Source organism: Lepisosteus platostomus, chromosome 3 (assembly GCF_059453375.1).
Source record: "Lepisosteus platostomus isolate fLepPlt1 chromosome 3, fLepPlt1.hap1, whole genome shotgun sequence".
NCBI classification, from domain to species: domain Eukaryota; kingdom Metazoa; phylum Chordata; class Actinopteri; order Semionotiformes; family Lepisosteidae; genus Lepisosteus; species Lepisosteus platostomus.
The window spans coordinates 9,553,379-9,569,005 of record NC_142613.1 but is presented as its reverse complement, the minus strand read 5'-3'; the positions used below and the strand labels follow the sequence as shown (position 1 = coordinate 9,569,005).

At 43.0% G+C, this 15,627-nt stretch overlaps 1 protein-coding gene across 3 annotated transcripts in view; it reads left to right on the top strand.

Moving 5' to 3' along the window:
- Window positions 1–15,627, top strand: part of ogdhb (oxoglutarate dehydrogenase b) — a 49,766-nt gene that overhangs the window by 9,255 nt on the left and 24,884 nt on the right. For 2 of the 3 annotated variants that reach the window (XM_088624349.1, XM_088624348.1), the window contains exons 3-4: window positions 7,959–8,147; window positions 9,473–9,575. In XM_088624349.1, the coding sequence (XP_088480475.1) occupies window positions 7,959–8,147; window positions 9,473–9,575 (292 nt within the window). Of the gene's footprint in view, window positions 1–7,958; window positions 8,148–9,162; window positions 9,257–9,472; window positions 9,576–15,627 lie in introns of all 3 variants that reach the window. The other variant, XM_088624350.1, reaches the window with a different exon arrangement.

The following is a 15,627-nucleotide window of genomic DNA, read 5'->3' as shown; positions in this document are numbered from 1 at the left end:
CTTTAGTTTCTGTTTGCACATCAGAGCTGATAAAGCTTTGGTGGAACGCTTCTCCTTGAAGAAGAAATGTTGCAAGTTTGCCTAAGTCTGCATTTTGCAACTTCCAAAAAAAGGAAAATAATCTCTTCTGCCCTTATAGTTAGCTGTATGTGCAGAAGAGACTTTTAAATACCTGTGTCAATCTTGTCAGACCTGACTTTGTGTGAGGTGTTGCAAGATTGGTCGTATCACTGTTCTCTAGCATTTCTGAAATATTTCTCCAAAATGGCTTCTCTTTTCTCTGGAATGAGGAATCTATTTCTTTGAATTATTTTTAGAGATATTGATAATGACCTTAATGATGATGATAGTTCATCTGATCATTCATTCAGAGTTCCCTTTTCTGCTCTGTTCTACAATCCAAAAATGAGATTTTTCCTTTGCAAGTGTTGCGAGCCCTTGTCAGTCGGTTAATATGGACACAGGGAAGCTGTTCCAGACATTTCCCCACTGAGTTAATAAGTAAATTCCATTTATCGTCAAAACTATCTTGGAGTCGAGAGTAATTGTTCCATTGGATTAAAAGAAATGTATTCACAAACCTGCTCGTTTACAATGTCACTGAAAACTTTGTTGCCTCGTTCTGAATTGCAGAACGTGGCACTGCACTGCGCATACTTGGAAATTTAGTCTGTTTTTTGACGTGTAAAACCTCCAGTTTACATTACTGTGAACATTTTGGTTTTATCGTTGTTTGAAATGCCCTCATCATTTAACTAGAAAAGTCATTGGAAAATCTTAATGCAGCAATGCAGGGCAAGTGCAGAAGTGAGTATTTCTCCTTTCGCCTTAGCATCTTTCAAGTTTGAACATACAGGGTTTGGGTGTTTTCAACAGAGTTGCTGCTGGCAGTGCATCTACACATGTTCACACAGTTGTCACCCGTGCTAAATCTGCTGACAAGATAATCAACGAATGCGCTGCGAGAGGAATTGAGGGCTACAGAGGTTAATAATATGAAGAGTCATGGGGCTGGAATAAAATACACAGATTTTTTTTTTTAAAGACATTTTGTTATTTAAAAGAAATGCATGGAAACTGGCTGCAGTTTTCCCTGGTAAAAATAACATGACTACTTTCCTCCTCTTCATGTGCTTGTGGTTTAACACCGTGTGACAGCTACTGTGGGAGTTTCACCATGCCGAATTAAGCTTCAAGATGTAGTCTTTCATATGGTGTCACAGCAAGAGTGTTCATTATTCACTAACAGATTGTGGGCATTTTATAGCCTTGAGCACAGTGATAAACTGGGTCAATTACAGCACTCTTAACTTAAATCCGTGCATGCTGCATGCACACACACAGGTGCAGAGACTCGCATGGCAGCTGGATACCTCATTCTAACTCGGGGGTCCTATTGCACGCAAGCTCTGTGACCTCCTGCTCGCAGTAATGCATGCTTGTGACGCTTGCGTCGCGTTCTTTACTGCTTAATAATGGACTTGTTCTGTGTTTCGCTGTTCTGCTTTTGGAGCCTCCTCAGTATGCTACAGTTTTGTTTTGACCTTTTCAGCCATAAGCAGTTAAATAGCTTTTTTTTGTGTGTGTGTATGTGCATATGTGGGTTGATTAAAAAGAAAATGAAGGAGCTTCAGGATCATCAGCCTTGGCCAATGGCGATATGGTTGGTGAGGTTTCACATTCATGCCCATTTACGAGATGCTTGCCTAATTTTTTTTTTTTAATTCTGCTGCAGTCTCTGATGAAATCCCTGGTGGTACGGCAAGAGACAGAAACTGAAAACACACAGATGGAGGAACTTAAGATGTGTTCCTGTATGACTTGACCTTTTAAGGCGCCATTAATAGAGACAAGGGTCACGGTGTCATTCACCATATGTGCACTGTAATTCAGATTGCATCTGACATTGCACACTGCAGTGCCCCAGGACTTCTCAACTCTGTAAGGTTTCTGTGCAGGGGACCCAGGTTTCTGTGCAGTGCTCTGATAAGACCCAATTTAGAATATTATGTCCAATTTTGATCATCAGGATAGAAAAAAGATATTGCTGCTCGGAAATCAGTCCAGGTTAGAGTAACTTGGGAACCTGAATTCCCATGCTAAAAGGAATATTGTACACTGACAGGATAAAGGACTTAGCTTTGAACAGAGAAACCTACAGTATGAGGAGACCTGATTAAGGTATTCAGAATCCTCAATGGCACTGACAGAATTAACCCAATCAAGACGAACCACAAGCCAAAGGACACAAGTGGATTTAAAATTGAGAACGGTGGGCACTTCTTAACACAAAAAGTTGAGAGTGTGAATTAAGCCTGCTAGCCATGTTGTTACCCCAATAAACAACTGGATGAAATTCTTGGATCAGTTACCTACTGGGGAAAAAAATACAAAGGAGATAGAGGGACTTGTGATATTTTTGTGTTTGCCCGCTTTCCTAGAATCTGCTGAATCAAAATGTAAATCTTACGTTTTCCCCTGGGTGTTGATAATCCTGTATTTTCAAAATGATCATATTAATAACAGGTTCAGGGCTGCAGCTCAAGATCATTATCTGTTTTTTTTTCTCCTTTCACTAATGGAAAGTGAGATGTCATGTAGAAACATTTAAGCCAATTAATATGAATAAAATAAATACAATCATTTATATTTCCAGTCAATCTGTTGTTCCCATTATCTGATGGAGGCTGGAAGGTTAAGGTGTATAATTTAGATATTGCTGCTGTTTTGTTGCGGCTGTGGTTTGGCAGTGCTCCATTTCTCAGTAATAACTGATGTCTCGGCATCCTTGAACACAGAGCTGCCTCCTCTTTTATAAAACACTGCCGTCACTGACGAGGCAACCCTGATCGCTGTTATTCCAGGACAGTTGTATAACTGCAAAGGGAGTGTGCGTTGCCTGATGAGACACGTTAAGGTGCATGTTTGAACCGTTGCTTTAATTTTGGGGGGCAACTGCGCTGTTAAACAGTAATTTGAAGATGGCATTGTCAGCATCTTTGAGATGAAACCTCCTTAGTCAAGCAGAAAATGCCCCCACTTGAGCTGTACTGAGCATAATATTTTTTTACGTCCTCAAGAGATGAATAAAGTTCTGGGGAGAAAATGTCAGTCTTTTTGTGGCAGGTGCGCAGACACTTTATTGAACATGGCAAACATTGTTCATTCTGCAGAACCGGGAGGACAGTGGACTCAAGCCTGTCTGCTGTTCTCTGTCCACGCCGTGTGTCTTCCCAGCTCATCCCACAAATGTTCAGAGCAGCATCAAGACCTACACCCTTGTAGTGGGACAATGCTTTATCAAGAAGGGCAGCCACTGAGCTCCCAGCGCTTGACCAGTCCAGCCTCCAGCATACCGATGGCAAGAAGGTGTTATTCTCTACAGAGCAACTAGTTCTTGGGGTCTCTTTCTTGATTTTTTAACCAGGCTTGATGAGCAGCAGCAGCTTAAATTGTCTCATCGCCTGTGACTCATCACTTAGTGCTTTTGCAAAAAAAATATTGTCGTGGTCATCTGAAAATCTCAAATTAATCAGTCATGCCAAAGCAGTCAATATCCAAAATCTCTATATATATGCTGTACTTATTTTTTATAAATAAGAATAGCTGCATAAATTAAGCAATGCAAAGTCCTTTAAGCAGCAGAGCTCCCGTTTGGTTCCTGTGACCTTAAATGTTCCCCAGCCTCAGTAATTGTGCTTTTGAAGAGTCCTATATGCAGTGTATTGAGAGTGTTAAAAATGCCGCAGATTCTATTGTTTGCATTACTCATTTGTTATATTTGTAATGCCTGTCTGTCGGCATGCATGTGTGCGGGCTGGGAAATGTTTCTCCCTGTGAAGGAAAAGCCACAGGCCTGCTGGATGAGCGCTGGCAATCGTGACCCATCTCGAGAGACGGGTCCTGTTTGTGTATTTGCTCAGGCCTTTACTCTAGGAGACGCGTTTGTGCAATGTGCTGCCTCCATCCATACAGACCTGCTCTTGGAAGGATATGACGCTAGTAGCAGCAAGCAAGATACTTCCTCTTGATATTCATGAGCAGAGCTCGTTTTCATCTGGCTACAGCTGCGTGTCCAGCTCCAGACAGAGCTGCAGCTGTTGTTCCTCCCTTGGAGGAGTAGTTTTTGCTTTGTCGGAAACGTCGCTTGCTACCCTGGCTGAGCAGCAGCAAGCCTGTGCAACATGGCAGGGCACCGTACAGACCTAATCAATTCCTTATTTTGCTTACAAACCACAAATAACACAACGTGTTTTCTGTATTCACAATCAAAAAGAGCCTTTTACCACCCTGTTGGCAAACGTTCAGAGTCGAGTCATTTTATCCTTTTCCTGAAACCCCATGTACTGACTCAGGCTATCAAATATAATTGTAGACATAGTTGGAAAAGGTGCTGGAATTAAAACCAGTCGTTGACTCTCAAACCACAGCATGGGTTTCTGGAGCAGCTTGCAGCAACTGCCCTCCCCAAACCCATCAACCAACTGACCAACTACTGCTGCCTGAGTAATTTATGATCTCCCAAAAGCAAATTCTGTGGTTCATTGCCATCCCTAACTTTAAGAACTACGAGACGAGCACTGTTATTAAACGGTGTGATACCTCCACAGGTATTTCAGAGTCTTGTAACAAGTGGCTCATAAACCTGTTCAGAGTGCACAATGGAAAAGAACGAGTTACCTGAGGACCAGGCTTCGTATTGGTGCTACGTTGATCTAGCACGTTTTCATAAATCGCTTTTAGAATGCAAGTTCCTTGTTTTGGTTTCAGATGTGCCTTGATCCTACTTGCATTGGTCTGTGCTGGATGAAGTTTGTAGAGCCACACTTTACTAGAAATCTGCTCTGCCACAGCCAAGTCTCTTCAGAAGCAGCGGTGTGAGGCCAGTGTTGCTATGAGAGGAAGTTTGAACTGGACTTGGGAGAGCCATGCTGTGAAGGACAGTAATACTGCCACTCTGAAACTGCAGGAGCTGCTCCTTTAGTGCTACTGCATTCGCCTGTCATCCAGCACCTGCAAAGTTCGATTTCATCCGATTCCCTCCAACAGCCTGCGTTCCGGCTCTCTGTCCCGATGTAGTTTTAACACCTTAACCTTTGGAACCTCTTAACGCAGGAAAACCAATTAGTGCTCCATTAGAAAACCTAACTTGAACTAGACGTCGGGGATGTCTGTGGCTCGCTGTAATCTCTTCTTCAAGTCAGGATGTAAAGTAAACCAGGTTAGTGCCTGAGGACGCAAGGAAGAAAGAGACCTACAGAAGGACTGATAGATTTGAAAGGCATCTTGGTGAGCATTAAGACGAGCTTATATTGTTGAGCCTTCCTGAGTACCGTGTCTACATTGCTACAGAGAAACGTTTGTGATTTATGCATCTCTTACAGTCAAAAGATCAGTTACACACCTGATTGGCAGTTCTCCATCTCAGCATCATTAAGTCAGTTCTTCTTTATTATTAAATTAGAAGATGTGGTTTGACCGAAAAATCACCTCAACTAGTGCGCACAGTTCTTGCCCAGGGTAGCATTAGAAGTAATATTTGTGATTCTTGGTGTTAGAGGATTTAGGCGTTTAGTTCTGATTTAAATACCCTGCCTGGAGGCATGAGTAATGTGGATACCTATCTCTTCTGAACATCTTTATTCCCTTTGAAGAACAGGTGTCTGTTGTTACTGGTGGAACAGGTTTGGGGTTGCAGATCTCTATGCAGGTTACATTTCATTCCTTTTTTAGAAAGTGCTCGATCTGTCTTCGCTTTTCATTTTGGCTAGGTTTATTACCATGTAGTTTTCACTAACAGAATGACATGTAAAACTGAGACTCAAATACTATTGCATAACAAATTCAACCCCAAATTGAAACAAAAATCAATGCCATTTCTGTAACGGTCAGGATCTAGGAGCTGATCTGAAATTGGAGTGTTTCTGTTTTTGTGGCTGGAAAATGTCTGGGACACAGAGTCCTGTTTTTTTTTCCCTGTTTTTGCATATCCTGTGATGCCATGCCCAGCTGTGACATCAGCCTCAGGTCTGCTGTTGTGTAACTAACCAAACGCTGATGTTGTCTGAGGCTCTTGGATGAGTATGCTGTCAGAGATCGGGGGGAATAACCCACACTTCTGTTTATGAAGCCCCACGTGACCTAACTCAAGTTCTCGACTTAAACCGATGAGAACAGGCCCTAGTAAAAAATCCTGGCCATCGTGGAAAGGTTACGTTTTGTTAAACTGTGTGTTGTTGCATTTCATGCAGTTTGCGTTTATGGGGACCATTAGAGATGTTTAGCAGAAGAACTCGACAAAACTAGCAGGCACGATAAGCAGTCTTAAAAAGTGTTTTTCAGATTCAGTTCCCATAATTCCACATTTTCCTCCAGCTGCTCTCTGCCAGTGTTACCATTAAGAAAACTGTGGGATGACTCATACAAATGGGTACTTTTTGGCTCTTATTTCCTGTACAGAAAAATCCATGAATAATGCCCTTTATACTTGTGAACTTCCTGACTCAACTACCCCACCAAGTTTCCTGCTCTGTATGCTGGCTCGCCTACTGCTCCCTGTCGGAGTCTGTGCTGCTGTGATTTCTCAGATCTGTAATTGAGGAGTAGTGGGAAAATTATTTCCTTCTTTTTCTTGCATAGCCTTGTTAATACTGTAATTGCTTTATGGATGTGATGCAGTTGAAAATTGGGGAGGGGAAATAGTTAAAAAGCTCAGGCTGCTTGTGGGCTCTCTTGTAAGTTAGGAGTTAGGGAGTGCTGACCTGGATGGTTTTCCATCACTGCAGTCAGAAAGACACAAATGGAAATGTCACCTACCGGTTTCTTTTTGTTTTCTGAACAAGGGCCCCGTTCAGAGACAAATACCAAAAAGAAAAATAGGGGGAAAAAGCAGATTCGGCACATTGCGCATGTTAATGGTGTCCCAGCTTTGTTGAGCAGTTGGCGTGCTCGTGGCTGGAACACGCACTGTGTAACATACTCACACCGCACGGGTGAACCAGGTGTGAAAAATGCTGAGTGGTGGAAGAGTGAGGTGCTTTTCTGTCAGTGGATGCAGAAACACGTCTTATTGTCCCGAAACTCGTGGGATCAGCGAGGACAGGAAAGCAGAGGTATGAGCTGCATAGTCCGACGCCATCGGTCGTTGGTCTCCGCCCTTATGAATGGCAGTTGCCTGTAGACAACTTGTGACAGCAATCCATCAGAGCTTGTTCGCTAAAAGAAGAAAAAGACTACAAGAAATACCTGCAAATATAACATTTAAAATATTATTAACGCGCTTAGCAAATGCTCTTTTCCAAGTGGCTTAACAATACAATGTTTTACATTTATCAATCACGACGTCATCATTTCATCAGTTGTTTTCAAAGCAGATTTGCACTGTTTTGTTTGGCACAGAGCCCGTGCTGGAAAACCCAAGCCCTGGAAGAGCAAACTGTTACCAGCATTAATAACGGAGGCATAATATTGCAGTGAGCCCAGTGGCCCTGACCACTGCTGTAACAGTGCCTGGAAAGTTCAAAGTTCTTTTCCAGTTACTGCTTTGCGAGTTGCAGTGTTCTCTTAGTACACGCTGTTCTTTCAATATTCATCCTGTGACTCGTGCGCCGTCGGGCTTTCCGATTCCTCATTCCTCCCGCTGTTGTTCTGATCTCAGTCGTGTGCGATTTGCTTAGGGGCGCTGCGACTCTTAAATAGCACAGCCTTCACAAGCAGAACAGCGAATCGCATCTTCTGTATCTGTATCTTTCTGTTTCTTTTTTTTTTTTATGTGTATGAATACAACCGAAGCATTGAGGGAAATTTGTGACATGCCTCCTCTGAAGTATCTGCTCACGTAACGGGTTGTTTTTCTTGTTGGCCTCTGTCAACAAGCTGTGCTGTTACTGTCACTTATGATGTTTTATGTTCTCTCTCTCTCTCCCCTCCCCCCCCCACCATCACTGTCTTCTCCACAGTCCTGGGACATATTCTTCCGCAATGCCAACGCGGGTGCCGCCCCAGGCACGGCCTACCAGAGCCCCCCTCCCCTGGGCAGGAGTTTGTCGGGGCTGGCGCAGGCTCAGGCGCTGGTCAGCACCCAGCCCAACGTGGAGAAGCTGGTGGAGGATCACCTGGCTGTTCAGTCGCTCATCCGTGCCTATCAGGTCAGTGCGCTCTGTATCCCACACACCCTGCCCCAGTGGCCTGCCTAGGGTTAAAGTGGTGCTGAATATAATGCTTTCAGGCAGCTTGTTAAACCTGAAGCCACTCAGGAGGCCATGCAATTTGCCTGTGCACATCAAGTATGTAGATGTGGTTGTAGACACACGTACGCACCCATTATACGATATATACTGTATGGCCATTTCGCAGTGTGTGTGCATAGAAGCTTTATTCCTGTGTAGATTATGGCCAAATGTTTGCAAAACCCTCCTTTCTCGGTGCAAAACCTTTTTGTACAGCGTACTTTAGAATACGTTTCATTGCCTGCAGTTCTCAGTTCTGCTAAGAGCACCTAATGAAATATCTGGATTTGATAGGGCTGTGAACCGGCTGTATTTAGCATTGGTGATTATCTCCCCCAGGTGTCTGTATTGAATATTTATAGTAACCATGCCCTAAACTTAATATTGATCAGCACTTTGGGGTATTAAACAAATTGTGTCCAGTTTATAATTTTGCATTGCTAACCTGCCAAACTGCACTGTAATAAATTTCAGATTCTGCTCCCTGAAGTGGGGCTTGGGACTGGTTTCCTCTTATTATACTGAATCTGAACAGGAACCAGCACCACCAGGCCAAATTTCAGACGGCTATTTCAGTTTAAGTTCTTCATATAAATGCAGAGTTACAGTACAGAAGGGATCTTTAACCCTTTTGTTATTGATCTTTGCACTGCATTTCACTGTCAAGTAAAGCTGATTGCACTACGGGGAATTTAAAACAGCACACTGGTTTCATTAAAAAACATACATTTAATGGTCATTCTTGAGCTGTTGCCAGCTGTTTAACAAAATGTTGTTACCAGAATTATCAAATGATTTAATTTGGAGCTTTTTTAATGGATATGCTTAAAACAGCTTCTCCTTACCCAGTCGCGACAATGTAATAATGATTGAATATTAACTTAATAGTGTAATGTTCTTATATTTCATGTCACTACTGTTACCTTGTTTACAGGTGACTGGGCATCACATTGCCAAACTCGATCCTCTGGGGATCAGTTGTGTAAATTTTGACGATGCCCCAGTAACAGTCGGGTTCCCGAATGTTGGTGAGAAATATTCCTCTGCAGCTGCTCTGCGCAAACGATGAACCTGTTTGTGTTAATTGTGCTTTTTTCCCCCCCTTCCTTCCTCCTTCCTTCCTTTATCTCCTTCTGTTGCCTTTTTTTTCCCCACACTACATATTTTTTCTCCAATTACCCTCCCCTTCTCCCCCCCCTCTTTATTTTTATTTTTGTTTCTCTCCGAACCCCGTGTTCCTGTAGATTCGCGGGCACCATGTTGCTCAGCTGGACCCCCTCGGCATCATGGACGCAGATCTGGACTCTTGTGTCCCGACGGATATAATCACGTCCTCGGATAAACTCGGTGAGGGACTGGCGGACAGCGAGGGGAGAAACGCGTTTGAGCTGGTCCTCCTTCCTGTCGGCCCTCTTCTCCGGCCCTCTGTCCCTCTCTCCCTCGGCCTGCCCCTGCTCTCCGGAATCCCGCTCCCCCCCGGACAGCACGCATCCCGTCTCTAGCACCTCGCGTAGTTGACGTTTTTCATCTCCCCTGGCATGCCTCTGTCTTTGCTTTTCCTTTCTCCTTTCTGGGACTTTGCAATGGGTAGAGGCCCCTCTCTCTCGCATGCGCGCGCGCGTGCCGGCCTGTACCTGCGTCCCGGTCTTCTTGAACCGACCTGGAGTAAGGGTCCTGTCCAGCCGCGACCCCTCCTCCCCTGAGGGGGGCCGTGTGTCGGACACTCTCGCCACCAGCCGGTAGGGCCCGGGAGTGCAGGCTGTGCCGGTTAGCCGCCAGCGAAGCAACACCTCCGATTTTCGTTTTCAGCTGTTTCTGAGCTTTCGCGGGAGGAAAAGAAAATACAGCTAAGCGCTTGCTAAGGGCTGCCCAGCTCCGTTTACTAATCAGACCCCTGCGGAGGGCCTGTACTGCTCTGCAGTCAGCCTCCTCTCCTCTCGCCACTGCATTTAAGAGCGGACAGCATGGGACCCTGATGTCCTAAACTCTGCGGGGAGTTTTGAAACCTTCACTTTTAAAGGGGAACTGCAACACTTTTTTTTAATGTTTCGGGGTTACAAAGAATCGGCACCGATCAGTGCATTTCAAACCACAATGAAAGTAAAACCTCCAGTTTACTTCACTAAGTAGGTGAAATTTCCAGGTATGCATAGCGCTGTATTCTGCAGTTCAGAACGAGGCAATATAACTTTCTGTGAGGTAAAGCGGCCCCATTACATTGTAAACAAACAGGCTTGTGAATACATCTTTTTTAATCCAATAGAAGGTTTTTCCAACAAATTCTATTTGTTAACTCTGCATGCAGATCACATTGAAACAGTTCTGCAATGAAATATCTGCTGCGCTGCCTGTTTGGCTCATACATCGCATTACGTAAGTCATTACAATGACTAGTGGGCAGGAAGGGCCACATCATGTCACAATTCCCGTGGTGAGACCTGGAGTTTACAACAACACGCCAGCCATGCAGTACTTTCACAAAGTTCACGATTTTGTGCTTAATTGGGAATTTTTGTTTTTTAATTTTGCGATCCTATCAATTATTTTATTTTGTTACCAAGATTTAATTACCAGTATGAGAAATTGGGACTGCAGCTCCCCTTTAAATCTGACTTGAAACTAACAGTGATGTCACAGTTTTGGTATATCCAACTTTTAATGTGAGTTCTTGAAGCTCAGAGCCAGATGCAGACTGAAAAATCTTTTTTACTTAGATTGAATGCAATAGTTAAGGGATATTGTCCATTTCATTTTTTGGATTAATTTACCCATTGGAAATATGCTCAATTTAATGGTTTCCCTTACAGTATGCTCTGTTTCCAAACTTTTTTCGCTGGACACTGAGCACTATGCTAGCAGATCTTTGCTGGCTGCCTTGGCCTCTGTTCTGCTCGGAGCCAGGGATGCTGCACTAATCCTCTGCTTCACTCACCCTGTGCTGGGCTGGGGCCACCTGCTGACCTTCCTGTTTCACAAGGGCAGGATTATCACGAGAGAGAAGTGTGCCCGTAAGGCACTGCCAGGAAGCTACCCGGGGAAGCGTCACCACGTTTGCCCTTGTTCAGTTGCCGGAAGGGGGCAGATGTTTGTGAACGCTAACCCCGAGAGGCAAGAACTGATTGGCTGAATTTGTGATGGGGGGGTAAGACCGATTTTTGGGGTGATAAGGCAGTGGTAGCCCAACTCTGGGGCAGGTCCGGGGTGTGGATGGGAGCAAGGCTACTTGGACTGCTGCACAGCTGGCACAGCACTGGCTACAAGTAGCCGTTACCTTTGCAACTGGGTGGTTACACAAGAACACCAGAGAACCTATGGATGAGAGGAGGCCATCTGGCCCCTGGCCTGTTTGGTAGTTAGTCGTGAATTGATCCAATTTCCAAATAAAGTGGGGGTCTTGGCTCCAATGAACAGCCTCCTCCGTACTCACACCACCTTCTGTGTAGAGCGGTGCCTTCTGTCCTCAGTTTTAAAATGCCATTCTGTAAGTCTGTCTGCAGCAGTTTCCAAAATGCAGGGGAGGGGAATAAACTTCCCATTAGACAAGAAAATTGCAATTTGTTGTAAATGTAAGGCGAATGGGGCTGTGGTGCGGTGCAGTTTTGATCCCAATGAAAAGAGTGATTGGTGTTCTTTTTGTACTTTACAGGCTGAATAAAGTAATCCGGTTCCTTGTTTCCAGCATTTGTATTCCAACTTCGTGCTTACCAATGAACTGTAATTTATTTGCCAAGTGATGCATTTTTAGGGTAAGAGGAAAATACTCAACCTCGTAACTGTTTTAGGCATTTTAATCAATCCAAAATTTTCTACGTCGCACTTGTATAGTATCATAGTATCACATGTGGGGATAAAGAGTTAACATCATTCCCCATCACTGCCATGGAACCCCCTGCCAGCAACTGAGGGAGTGTAAGTAGTAAGTAGTTAATAGCAATTAACCTTTGTTTTAATTGGCTAAATCGGCTCAGAAAAAGTGCAGAAGTGGTGGTACAAGATCAGAAATGCTGAAAACATGAAACCAATTAGCTGTTGTGCACAACAAAAAATCGGAGCTTGTTCCATAATCTTTTTCTCCCATTAATTTATGTACAGTTGATTTCTTGGCTCGGTTCCTGGGAAGAAGACAAACTGACGTAGACACAGCAAATGATTTCGAAAATGCCGTTATCAAGAATGGTTTTGCTACGAATATTGCCGTCTGCCCGCTCCTGTACAAAAAACATCCATAGCTGAGTCACGGCACCCAAGCTTCGGTTGACTTCCATGCTTATCTGAAGTAAACCTCCATGTTCTGAACATGGAGTGAAACGGTGAAACTGCTGAACAGCTCTGGCAGGGAGGCAGTTACGTGTGGCGCTCGGTGTTGAAGGCTTCATGCCGGAGCCGCTGTTGAAGATTAGCCTGAGCAAACGGAGCCCTGCTCTACTCCAGTGTTTGCTTCTGCCCCGGGACACAGGGAGGCACCGGGAGGTGTGATCTGGGAGGTGACATCACGGCCAATCCAAACATCGTTCGGTGCTTGCAGCTTGTGATAACGCATGACGTTATTTCTTTAGCCTTTGTTTACTGTTCCTTTCAGCCTCTTTATTGAGATTAAAAGATTGACGGATTTATAAGAATCCAAGCCATAAGGAAGTACATCCATAGTAAAATGCATATAAAGTGTTTATATTTATATGCCTGTGTCATATTTAGTAATGTATGAGAAATACACGTTTTAATAGGTAGATAGATGAGAAGATGTGGCAACGCCCATTTGGGCCTGGTAATGAAGACTGGTTTGTTGTGTGCAGTATTTTGCTTTGTCTTTCTCAGTATGTGATTATTTTGTATTGTTGAAGGAGATGTACGAGTTCTGTTTTGTAGTAATCCAAAGAATTGGTTTGGCAACAGCCATCCTCATCGGAATAACTTTCCTGAAATATTTTCCTCTTCTGTTTATTTAATTGGTTTCAACAGGTGGAATGGATTCTTAAGATTTTCATTGTTGTTAAAGCCGAGCACTAGTGGTAGTTGCTGGCTACTGTACGTGACCGAAGAATAACCGACTATCAGAGAGGCCTTTCAAAACCTGCTGACGTATCATAGAGAATTTTAGCACCCATGTGGAAAGATGTTTTGTGTTAAACGCTGCCAGTGGGAGGTTAACGTAGAAAAGATAAAGCTACATTAAAAAGTTCTCTCAATAAGTGACTTAATCTCTGTGTTAGTAGAGTTAGTCCAGATGACAAATATCCTTTGTTGGGACATTTTAGATGGATTTATTGAATTGGGGAAAGCTATGCGAGTAACTACAGGATTGCACTGCAGGTACTGGGCTAGTCTCTTAGGCTCTGGCAACAGTATTCTTACAGAATGGCGGAGTGTTGCAGCATCCATGCAACATGAATCCAACTGCATAATGTATTCTGTAAAACATTTTTGAACGTTCTGGGGTTATAAAATCGGCAAGCAGTCCCAACACCTGCAAGAGACAGATTGTTACTGAAGACCCAGAGGTCATACTGTAACCCCTTCAAGTACTTCTGATGCAATCAGATGGGAACCTCTTGCACCAAATCTTAGTCTTAGTGACCTAACTACTGAATCACCCTTCCAGTGGCTTTAGAATGCCCTGCAGTGCTGAGGATTGTTTCATTTTGTTGTAAAATGTCCTTTTGTGTATCTGCAAATGCCAAAGGAAAATTGTTCATCAATGTATAAAGGCAAAATAAAGATATGCACAGTTTTAAGAAAGCTAGCACGCCATTGGAAAAAACAGCTGCAAAGAGTCCTCCCTGGAAAGGCAGTCACAATGCACATTGTTTTTACTTACAGTACAGCAACAAAAATCACAACTGATTTTAATTTGAACAATAAAAGCAGCGTAGACAAGTGAATTTTACCATAAAATCCAAGGAATGGTGTTGCTATTAATCTTAGGTGTGTTTGGGGAAAACTCTTATCATTGTAAAACTAAACTTCATGCATTCCTGTTTAAACAGAAGGGTAACACACCCTTTCAGGCTTCAGTAACTAGTATTAGTCTGTGAAGGCTTATATTGGTGTATCAGAAGGAGTATTGCATTTGTCCCCCTGTTTTGGAGTAGCCCCAGTATGTTTTGAGGGCCAGTGATTGTTTGAAACCTGGCACTTTTACAGTGAGTCTGTACAATAGGTTTGTACACAGAGTGTACTGTACACTCTGCATCTTAGATCGAGAGAATTACTACCACTCAGCTGTATCCATTTCTAAGACAATTCTAGAATTAACTTCTTTTGCCTAGAGCTCTAGGTTATTGAAGAGGATGTGGTTGTGTTTTTACTGGGACAGGCAGAAACTCGTTTGGAGTTTTTTTTTTCCTCTGCTGAAGATGATTTTGAATCTCCAAAAATGGTAGTCATTTTGCATTTATTCACCACACATATTTGCAACTTTTAATGTAGCTGTGTTGTTGTTTTTTTAAATGGATGCAGGTTGCCAGTCGAGTAGGCAGTTTCACAATGTGGAAACATGATCCAGTGGATACCAAATGAAGATTGTTTTTTAAATCCAGTTTTTCTTTATGTTTGAAGTAATTAGGATACATAATAAGTTTGTGGTAGTAATATTTTGCTGAAAAAATAACTCATTGGCTTTTAGATGAAGATCGGGCTGACTGACACATTGGTGGCTCAAGAACTAGAATGAGGTATTATTTTCACTTACTGCTGTCTTTTGGTTTTGCTGCACATAGTTCCCTTCACTAAACTTATGATCTCAGTTTGTATTCAGATAATTTAATAATCGGTAGCATTTTGTTACAGAAAATGTTTTTTGCTTTATTCAGTCCTTTCTCATTCATATTAATAAGTATACACAGTTAAAGAAGTTGCAAATAATCTTTACACCTGTTTTTTCTTCCTTAACACAGCAAAACACAAAGTTGTGAAACAGGTCTGGTATAGTTGTTAAGAGTGATCATTTAAGATTTCGTACTGGCAGTCCAGATGCCTCTCTGTGGCTTGTGACTTGTGTTTTGAAGTACTGTAGGTGTTGAGGTTTGCTTGTGGTAAATGCTTCAAGATTGTGACCCTCTGCAACTCAACTGCTTGCTGTCCAGAGCTATGCGTTTCTCCCCTAGTGTGCATGAATCTCAGATCTGGAAACATCTGAAAGAGGACAGTTTTATTGGCAAGAGTGCAGCAAAACAGCTTGTGAGCCACTGACTTGGCTGGGGCTCTGAGTTCACTGGGTTTGTTTCTGCCTTGTGTAGGTAGCGATGGTCTTTATTGCACAACTCGGCACTGTTTTGTAAATTTTTTTTTGCTTAGCTGATGAAATGGTGTGTCATGTAAGAAGTTTTGGGAGATGACCATTCTTAATTATTAACCTTTATTTTTTGTTTTGTTGTTCTCTACCACAAAGTTATAATAAATG